This window comes from Pygoscelis adeliae, unplaced genomic scaffold (assembly GCF_000699105.1).
Source record: "Pygoscelis adeliae isolate BGI_AS28 unplaced genomic scaffold, ASM69910v1 Scaffold84, whole genome shotgun sequence".
NCBI lineage: Eukaryota > Metazoa > Chordata > Aves > Sphenisciformes > Spheniscidae > Pygoscelis > Pygoscelis adeliae.
The window spans coordinates 788,347-799,274 of NW_008824754.1; the positions used below are offsets into that span (position 1 = coordinate 788,347).

At 41.3% G+C, this 10,928-nt stretch overlaps 1 protein-coding gene across 1 annotated transcript; it reads right to left on the reverse strand.

Moving 5' to 3' along the window:
- Positions 1–698: 698 nt before the first annotated feature.
- Positions 699–10,435, reverse strand: CCDC90B (coiled-coil domain containing 90B). Its single transcript, XM_009323459.1, has 9 exons — positions 10,346–10,435; positions 9,149–9,283; positions 7,553–7,656; positions 5,124–5,225; positions 4,436–4,477; positions 4,285–4,356; positions 4,148–4,201; positions 3,233–3,347; positions 699–2,094 (listed from the first exon to the last, which is right to left on the reverse strand). The coding sequence occupies exons 3-9, from the start codon at positions 7,571–7,573 to the stop codon at positions 2,039–2,041; spliced, it is 462 nt and encodes a 153-aa protein (XP_009321734.1). The 5' UTR covers positions 7,574–7,656; positions 9,149–9,283; positions 10,346–10,435; the 3' UTR covers positions 699–2,038.
- Between the last annotated feature and the right edge of the window lie 493 nt (positions 10,436–10,928).

The window sequence follows — 10,928 nt, forward strand, 5'->3', positions numbered from 1 at the left end:
GAGGCTGGTGAAGGGTCTAGAGCACAAGTCCTCTGAGGAGCGGCTGAGGGAGCTGGGGTTGTTCAGCCTGGAGAAAAGGAGGCTGAGGGGAGACCTCATTGCTCTCTACAACTACCTGAAAGGAGGTTGTAGCGAGGTGGGTGTCGGTCTCTTCTCCCAAGTAACTGGCGACAGGACAAGAAGAAATGGCCTCAAGTTGTGCCAGGGGAGGTTTAGTTCGGATATTAGGAAATATTAGGATATTTCAGTGTCCTCACTGAAAGGGTTGTCAAGCACTGGACCAGGCTGCCCAGGGAAGTGGTGGAGTCACCATCCCTGGAGGTATTGAAAAGACGTGTAGATGAGGTGCTTAGGGACATGGTTTAGTGGTGGACTTGGCAGTGTTGGGTTAACGGTTGGACTTGATGATCTTAAGGGTCTTTTCTAACCTAAACGACTCTATGATTCAGAGAACCTCAGAAATTGTTATAGCTTACACGAAGATGGATTTGTACACGTAACAGTTACAACAGACAAGTGGCTGGCAGCCACCTGCTGAGATCCTTGCTGCCAGCACCCATGCCTATTTGACAACACATCGACAACAGAAAAAGCAGCCTCAACTCCCAATATAATAGCACTGTGCCTGCTGTATAATAGCACTGTGCCTGTTTACAGTCTGGCGATCTATACTCAAGTCTCTCATAGTCAGCAAATACAAGAAATTAATTTTATTTTCTTAAATGAAGATGATAAATGATTTAATGCACAGAATATAAGAATTGGCAGGATACCAGCAAGTTCAACTGTAAACAGAATAAAACTGCAATAGAAAAAATTGCTGCTATCAGTACTAAATACTCTTTAGCCCATAAGGGGCCTGCTCTTACTTAAAAGTTTAATCCAGGAAGATATTTTTTAAATTACTATTTTATTAAAAGAATCAAACCAAGCATACGCATTTATACTCAACAAGGTGTAACTGCTTCAGTTTTGGAAGGCATCCACCTGCTACGTCCCATCTCTGCAACAAGAGCTGCAAAGTCCTTGCAGAAGGTAGAGGGGTCATCACCAGAAGTTAGGGGAGTCAGTGCGTCCCACGGGATTACAGAACAGTCCAGAGGAGTGTGGAGATGGGAGGATGGCCACCATCACACTGGCACCACCGAGATGCTGAGTATTTCCACGTTACCAGCCAGATCCTATGCCCGAAAATACGTGAGGGTTTATTGGAAATACTGTGCACTACTTGGAGGAGTTAAGAGCACTTGTCTGCCCCAGGGCTGCACACAGTTGCTGAGAGTGGAGGCATTTCCCCTTGGAAAGACAAAGGGAGAAGTTCTCCCACCCTGTTGACCTCTGGGGTTATGGAAATTGCAAGAGATACTAAAAAAAAAAATAATAAATCTATGGTGGCATTTTAGTTCTACATGAGATTTTAAATTTATGTAAACCAGTTTTCAAGAAAAACAAGAATTCTTTAGTAAAGGCCTTGGAGTGTGTGTTTGTACATAAATAAAAAAACCGAAGTGCCGGGCTTCAATCCATCAGAAAAGAGAGGAACAGACTGAAGGCAAAAATCCAGATCCTATATTTAATTTACTTGGATCAGAGTAGATCTGTTGGAATCTGTCACTGGTATTCCCATATTGGGAATACTGACTTGGGAATAGTATTCCCATTTCAAGGGCATATCAAATGTTTAATATTTCCATTTTGAGAGGAGCTGAGAGTGAGAATGTTCCTTGGAGAATATTCCAAAAGAAAACAAAATTAATTCTAAAACACACTAGGAAACACTTTCTGATTTAGCATAAAAGTCCTTTGAAATAAATACAGTATTCAATAGGGGACAATGAAATATTACTATTTACCTGCTTCCCCCCCCAGTTATTTTGATCTTTAGTGTTACATATTCAGAAAACACTTTTAGTGCACGGTAAGAATACCAAAAGAAAAAGATACCAAGGTTATCTACAGCGCAAACATGATCGTCTAACTGATGTTGCCTGGGTGGCCTTTTGTCCATCTGTATTTGATGCAGTCATTCCACTTGGATCTATTTCCAGAACCTGTAAAATCCCAGTGCTATTGCTAAGCAAGTGAATACTGAAGCTGTTAAAAAAAAAAAAAAAGGAAATAAATTAGCTGAATGCTAAATTGTATCACCTTCTACATTCGGGAAATCAACTACAAACAGATGGAAGAATGATAACAACTGTAGAGCAGAGCCTCCTAAACTTCCTGAATTGCTGCAGGTGTGACACAGTAATTTTAGAAGACAGTGACTGGTCTCAGATGCAATATCCTGCACAGTAGCGCTGCCCAGGTGGTGAGATGGGCGGTCGAATTCAGCAGCCCGAGGAACTGTGTTTTCAGGGACACACCTGAATAACTACCACAGGCTACAGTAACTTTTACTATCCTCACCCATCTATTGGAAACTACTACAGGAGAGAAGGCTGCATCGGGTCTTGCGTTAGACGTAATTAGAATGACTTCCCACTGAACAAAGTGACAATGAACTAACAATATACGTGTCTGAGACAACATCAGGGTATCTAGGCAGCACCTCTGAAGCCCGATGAGTTGTCTTTCAGATTGGTTAAGCTGCTGTTTCAATTAGTGTTAGAATAAAGCTCATTATGTTTCCCTTTGAACTTGTTCTCGCTTCCGAATGTAATGCGTTACTCTCTTTTTATCCAGCTCCAATACAATAAAAATTTCACTGCTTATGTATATATTGAGAAGACAATCTCAAATCAGACTGAAATTTGTTCTGCTCGGCAGGGGAAGGTACCGGTACCGCCACACTGAAACGATGCGTCTGTGGAGGACTGAACGGGGGGCAGAACTGGTCACTCTCAGACTAGTCCTGAATATCAGCAAGCTTTCAGGGTAACTTAAATAAGCACAGGAGAACTGCTGGAGCAACTCGGCCACATAAATGGCTGCCCCGCAGCAAGCAGAGGTACTGTCAGACTAGGCAAGGTATTCAGGCTTCTCTCCTGCTCCTCCTAATCCCTGTTCTGAGCGCAATCCTAGTCCCACTGCAGCAGTGCCTGCATGTTCCCACCTCTTCCGGGTTCTCTGTCACATTGCTTTCAACTGGGGAGGGTCCCATCCCCCCCCCAGTCCCGGTTATCTGCTGTTACACAACTGACTTCTTGAATTCACTTCGCATATATTCTTGAATAAAATTTTATACATCCAAAATACAGTACTGGTACTCACCTCCTTACCTACCACATACCTGCCAAGTAACGTATCGTATCGAGTTTATTTGATTCCATGAGCGTTTTTAAGGAAGCTATCTCAGTGTCAATTTTATTACTGATTTCTGAGATAACACTGTTGGTACTTGAATCCTGGAACATTAAAAGATAGCACGTATTTGACAATGATCTCTAGACCTTTCAGCTTTGCAAAGCCAAACAAGAATACCAGGCTACCAACAACAAGAAAGAGAAACAAATTTCCAACCTATCACTGAAGTAAAATACGGAACTGGTAAGAGACCTCAGAAGACACAGAACAGCATGTAATACAATCCAGGAAGAATATTAAAGAGGGAAACGGAAAAAGAGAAAACTCAGATCATACAGATTTTTGTCGCTGATGTGCCAGTGCTTCCTAAAGGAGGCATTCCCCAGCACACAGATAGCATCCCTAAATTTTTTTCAAAACAAAGGTTTAAGCATTCACAAGCCATATCCAGAAAAGGGAGGAGACGCTCAAGACGGGACACGTCCATCTTCAGCCTCTCAGTCTTCAGCGCCCGCTAGCAGCTTTGAGGACTTCCAGCCCTTGAAATACTTGCTTGGCTGTAGGCACCTGACCCCTCCCTCTGGTACAGCTGCTCAGCTCAGCTGTTAACGTTGGGAAGGGCAGCAGGGCAGTGCACACCCCACCTACAACAGCCTGCACCTAAGACACTCGGGGAGCGAGAGACAAGGCTCGTACGCCTCCTCCTGCCCGAACGGTGCTTGCTGCAAATCCCACAGACCTCGGCAATAAACACGCGCAACAGACGCGAGTGACAGAGCCCGGCCTTTTGCTTTACCACATTCAAAAATCTATTAACTTTCATGAAAGTTTGGGGTTTACACAACATGCAACACGTAACTGTATCCTGCTCGATATAAAGTGAGCTTTGTTCAGTACTTACTTTTTTATGAAACTCTGTAGTTGCTTCCATCAGTTTCCTCTCCTGATCTGTAAACTGTGGATAAAAGATAAATTACAACTGTCGTAAGGGAAAACCAGAGACAGCACTGATGAGGGTATCTTCACAGGTCAGCTTACCATGTCTGTCACTCTGCTCCTTTCCAGGTTTATGTCTAGCTTGCTGTCAGCTCGGATTTTACCGGTTTCATTCTTCAAAGCAAATAAAGATTATGAAGATAATTGTTTACCTTCCCTAATAGGAGCATGTAGGTACTTGCTGTTTACTTACCATTAGCTGCTGTTTAACTTGATCTAATTCAATTTTCATTTTCTAAGTGCAGAGGAGAAAAAAAACCCGATTTTACAAATTCAGAAAACTGCTGACCAAGTTAATCAGTCACATGTTACCACCGCATGCAAGCGATCTTTCTTCCCTAATTTTTCTCCCAATGGGGCAATTTGTTCTTGATTAAATATCCTAACTGGTGTGTTCAATTTGTACAGCCTTACATGATCGGCTGGGAATTTTGCTCAAAATAAGGGGATTAGTTTGTAACGATGATGATCTTGTTATTCTGAGACTAAAGACAGCAGAAAAATAACAAAATGCTGCCAAGCAAAAGCGAAATGTGTCTCAATCACCAGTTTAATCAAATTGCTGCAAAGAAACAGCTGACTACTCTCCCTGCATCGTATGGTTAATGGTGACAAGACTCTACCAGAACCACCCTTAAATAAAAATACAGAAGACGAATCTAAGATGTGTAGATTATTTTTTTTTTCTTTGCAGAACTGGGCAAGTCTTATCACGTGAAATATATTTTTCTGTCATCAGAGAAGTTGTGATCTACAAACACATAAACTCTGATAAAGTATCCATAATTACTTTTACATTCGTATTTTGTTCCACAAAAACGTACAACAGGTATAATGCAACATGTCTTACAATTTAACTGCTTAATTAAAACGATTAGTACCTCATTCTCCGCTCTCAAGTTTGCAAATTCACTTTTCTCCAAGATGACCATATCTTTTCGAATGGAGTCCAAATGTGCCATTATCTGCTGTAAAGTTATTTCCTTAGAAACAATAAAACGTCATTGATTAAGTTGCACACTTTCTGGCAGGTAAAGGAAAGTAAAGATTTTTAGATCTGAAATTATGAAATTAGCTACTGCAAAGCACAAAAATGGGGAGACTCTCCAACAAGAAAGTGACCGAAACACAGAATTTGATAGCTGCAATTTCTTTGGAAGACTCAAGAGGTTTTGGGTTTGTGCTTTTTCTGTTGCTTTAATACACCAGCTCTGAATTTAAGCAAAAAAGCCAGAGGTATTAGTCCAAGTAGCTCGGAAATGAAACAGACCCGAACTACAGGTTAGCCCCTTTTCAGTGAACGTTCAGTAGCCTGTGAAGCATTCATTGTTGGTCTGAATCCAGTTCCTAAGCAAGCACTTCCCTTTCTTGCCCACAAAGTCATCAAAAGCCAAAGGCTCAATGATCTGGGTATCACACTGTCCTCTCAGCGTCAAGTGTGAGGCACACTAGTAAAACGTTGCTGGAGAGCAATGAAAAACGGCCTTCCTGGTGTTTGGGCTATCAGGTTCAGAATTCAACTGCCGTTTATAAACTACAGAGTTAAAAAAAAAAAAAAAAAAGAAAAGAAAATAAAGGAAGAAACTTTGTATTTTAGAATCTTGAAAACGATAGTCCTTTAGTTAGCATAAGGAAGTTACCCTACTATTTAGCATGGAAAATGACGTATCTCCGTGGGATTCTGCTTTTCAAGCTGAGCGTCAGCAAAATGAAGAGCTCTCATTCAGACTGCGAGCGAACAGTATTTCTCAGATCCTGTGCTGAACTAAATTCGTTAAAATATGCCCTGACCCAACCTCCACTGAAGTCCGACTACTTCGTTGAACACAATGAAGTTTTTACAATTCCTGGGAAAACTTCAGTTGCGTTTACACTGAGGAGCTAATTTGCCTCATTCCATCTTAAAACATTCAGCCTCAACACTGACTACATTATAAAAACCAGTGTTTCTGCCTAATACAATTCCATGCAAATTATATTCGGGATACTGACTTTCTTTACATATAACAGGATCTCCAAAAAGAAAGATTTCCATTTTGATGAAAAAAACAGAGAGACAAAAGTCCTTGTCTTCTTCTGAGATTTATAGAAGAAAGGTAACTTTTGCTAAGAATAAACGCCAGCAAGATAAACATCTGTTGGAAGTAAGGCTGAGCAGTTTAAATAAAATAGCAATGAATGCGTAAATGCATTAACTTATTGAAGAAGAATGGCACGTAATTTCAGCTTGCACAGCCTTCCTGAGTAATTATTAAAACCATTACTGTGCATCAGAGCTTTATTATCCTGGCCCAGATGTCTAGCCTACAAGAAAAACTACAGTTGTTTTTATTTTGGCAATTTGTTAAAACGAAACTTGTCACCACCTCTGTTATCAACAGACAGACCAGCCATGCTACTTAACTGATTCACTGCCGCCAGATGCGTCCACAAACGTGAACCTGAGTATCTACGCGAAGGAGACACCGCGATGCTTTGCTGCAGTGCAGGCTGAGGTGTCGACCAGTGCAAACAGGTGGGTTTATACCAACAGCTGAGTAATCCAGAGCCCACTTCTGTCCCCGAGGGCACGCCACACACCACGGATTACATCCAGACGGCTAAAATCTCCTCCTCCTAAAACAGGATGGCTCTGTCCGCCCCGCCTGGCGGGAACAGTTCCTGGCCCTATACTTTCGCGTGAACTGTGCCCAGGTCAGGGAGACGGAGAGCTGGCACAGGTCAAAATCAAACCAAGGCATCGCGGTGGCCCCCGACAGCCGTGCGGCGGTGTTCGTGCCCACACCCTAGCTGTGTTTAGCTTTTGCTGCAGATGTAGCTTTAGAGACTGAAATGCAGAGTAAAATCACAAAATAGTTTTAATAGTAGTTTTTAGTTTATGAATAGGAAAGTAGGGCAAATACAGTGTATCTCAGAACAGAGTTTACACCTTTAGTAAAGTTCAGTAAAAACACTGACAATTTTCTGATACTTTTGGTGATCTCGTTATGTCCCAGGAACCCCTCCTGAATCTCTCTTCTGCCCTCAACCGTTGTAAAGCACAGTTAAAAGTCTGGTTTCACCACAGAGCTTTTCAGCAGCAAATGAAGGAATCTCTGCATTACATTTCTATATCGCGGCTGCGTTTGGAAAGCACTCCTGTGAGACGAAAGGTGTAAGATATTACTGCTCTTAATGCCACCTTGAAACTTAGGAAAACCTATCTCAGTGAAGCGTTTACAGTACTACAGAGGGTTGCTCACTTGTCTTTCAAATATGAGCCCTTATAGCTACACAATGCTGTATACGTACACCTTAGCTCACTTTTTACCTGCTGAGCCTGCGTAACCATGTCCTTATAGACTGTGTCCAAGCTGACATTCGACAGGGTTATTAATGCCGATACGATGGTCTCCGCTTGCTCCTTCCCAAAGCCTAGAAGACAGTTGAGGGATGACAAGTTCAGGTCATATTAGAAAGCTGGGTGAAGAGAAGAGCAAGAGGTATATCATAAACTGGGTCACTCAAGTGCTGTACCTAACTACAGTGGCAAATGGGAAGTCACAGTTACTGAAAATTGACAGCGAGGAGCCAGTCACTCTGACTTTTAACTAGAAAAAACACGGACTTAATGCTGCGAAAACCTGAAGCAGGTTAACTTTCAATATACTGAAACAGTCTATGCACGCAGCTGAGAGGAGGACCAAATTTCTGTACAACGTTTAACTGCTCATGCACTATAAAAATAATCCAGCAAACTTTTACTTTATAAGGAACTTTCACAAATTCTGTTAAAACCAAACTTACCTTGAGCTACAAAGCATGTATCCTACAGAATAATAAAATTAAAAAGTCAGTCTGCATATATTGAAATTGCTCTGCACAGATATGAACACATGCAAAACTGATTTTAAAGCTGCTGCATCCATTGCATGCAAAATGAATTCAAATGGGGATTTTTGCTTTCTGATGATAAAAATTACACTTTTCCCATAGCTTGGTGCAATTTTGAAGCGTTAAAGATGATGTATGGTGAATAGTGGAAAGAAAAAACCCCACAGCTGTCATTTTCGCCGTATCCGATCTAGCGCCAAGAGCTTTGGCCCCAAGGATTCATTTCCAGCAGCCTCGCTGACGTGTTGTATTTCAATTGTCCTGTTTTATGAAGTTGGATCAATTAACTTTTTGTTGACAAATGCTTCCAGGGCAAATTATGTAGAGAAATATGCCACTGCTCCCTTCTAAAATACCGGTACTGTCAAGCTGCACCATTGGTTTACATTACTAAAAAAGCTGTGCATGCTTTATGACAGTTTGCTTCGACTAAGAGGTGTGACAGTATCGCTTCGGTTCCTCTGAATTTTCAGGGTTACTTAGGTTTTTGCCAATCCATTATTTTGTTCTTCCTCTATAGCAGGAACCGTCCTCGTTGCACGGAAGTTTAGAAAACGTGGAGAAATTCATATAAGCAAGAGAATGGAGCCCGAAAACTGCCTGCAGCAAGTCTGAGAAAAACTAAACGCCTCTCTCACTTCTGTGATAGGTATAGGTTTTACCTATAGAGCCCTGTCACTGTAGTACTGAAGTATTTGTAGAAGTTATGGAACAAATTAAACTGAGTAACACCACAATGTACCAGCACCGGACAGACTTCAGCCCACGAGTTCTAAAGGAACTCAAAGAAGAAATAGCTGAATCAGTACTGGGGACAAGTAGCATCTCACAGCCTACCTCGGTTACCCGAGGACTGGAAAATGGCAAACACAATGCCAGTTTTTAAAAACAGTTCCAGAAGAGATGGAGGGAGCTACAGGCTGTCAAGTCTGACATGCATGAAAAAAAATAAACATTGTTAGTGGACTATTAGGAGTCTTCTAACTACTGATACACATCATCATTAGACCCAAAGGGTGGAAAAAATCCTAACCTCTGATTGGATAGAGTTCCTACTGTCACTTAGGAGAAAGATCTTGGGATTTTAAAAGATAGTTGTGAGTCTGATGAAGGTATCAGTTCAATGCTTAGTAGGGATCAATAAAGCAAACCAAACCCTGAGGAATATCTAAGAAAAAAAGCAGAGAACAAAATAGATGCAACATTATGTCACTGTTCAAATCCACGGGACATTCAACTGTCAAATAGTGCCAGCAGCTCTGTTCCCTCCCCTTTGAAACAGGATCCGATAGAAGAGGAAAAGATTCACAGAAGGGCATCATGAATGATCAAGAGTACGGAAAAGCTACTGCTCAAGGAAAAAATTCAACAAGCTAGGATTCTTCTGTTTGGAAAAGAATGACGGGGGAATATGACAGAAGTTTACATAATCATGAGTGACAAGAGAGATCAAATGTTCATTCCCTCTTCCCACAAAAGAGCTCAGCAGGCATCAAATTAACCTTGTAGAAGCCAGATTCTGCATAAACAAACGGACTGTATGTCTGAAACTCCACGAGAAAGGATGGTTGGGGTACTAATCAGTTTATAGAGGTGCAGGGACTGAATAAGCTTATGAAAATGTTTCCACTGAAGGTTACCAAAACTCACACCTGACTCAAAATACCTCCGGGGTGAAAACAATTGGAGGCTTAGAAAGTACAAAAGGATGCGTCACATACATCTGCCCCGTTTTAACACTCTTCTGCAGGCACTGGCTCACAGCTGCTGTCTGGAGACAGAACCCAGGGCTAGAAGGACCTCTCCTCTGACCTCAAACAGCCACACTCACAACACGGCACTGTGCAGCTGCAAATATTTCCAGTTAGAAAAAAACCTTATTAGCAGGCTAGTAGAAAGAGCTTCTATTAAAGCTTTATTTTTGCTAGAAAACAGTTCTTTAACCGTTATTGTTATTTACATTTGTTAACTGTGTTAAGTTCCTTGGCTGGAAGACACTATATAAACTTGCCTACAGCTACAAATAAGGCAAATCTAACATAATAGTTATTTGTATGGTTACAGAGGCATCAAACAGTGTCAGATGCCTCTCCTTCACCAGCCTCCTTGAGAGGCTGCCAAAACATTTTATAACACCAAGTATTGGTACTTTGGGAAAACCGATGGCACTCAAAGTTATCATACTTAAACTAAAAGTTTTCCTTTGAATTATTTATCAGATATCACTTACCATGGGCTTCCAGATCCTGCACTAAAGCATGGGTATCAAAAGTTACCTTCCTCTGCTCCAGGGGAGTGATTTCAACTCTTCTGACATCATATGACTTCCTAATGAGTGTGGCAGCAAAACCTGGAAGTGACAACATGCACTTTAAACTTAACCCGATTGGTTTATCATGCAATACAGTAATCTTAATTTCTTTCGTCATAGCAAAGCTGCACAGAAGGTGCAACAAAAAGCTGGGTCCTTTTGATAGCTTGGTTACAGCACACATCAGAAACCATCAATCCCTTTTCCATAGGAAATCTATACTAACTAGGACTCATATATCAATCTTAATTGCATCTGTATAACTAGGAAGCTGTGCAACAGACAAGCGTCCTGATACATCAAAGATAAAACCACCACAACCAATTGTTTTATAAGATTTGAGAAACATCACTTAAATCATTTTCCTACTTTTAAAACATCAGCAGTTCCAACACACTGCTGATCTCTGCTGGTTACAGTTAACAGCATTCGTTTGGCTCTTCACAGAATCCCTCAGCCACGTTCTTTCTACACTTTCTTCTATGACTATCCATTCCAGCAA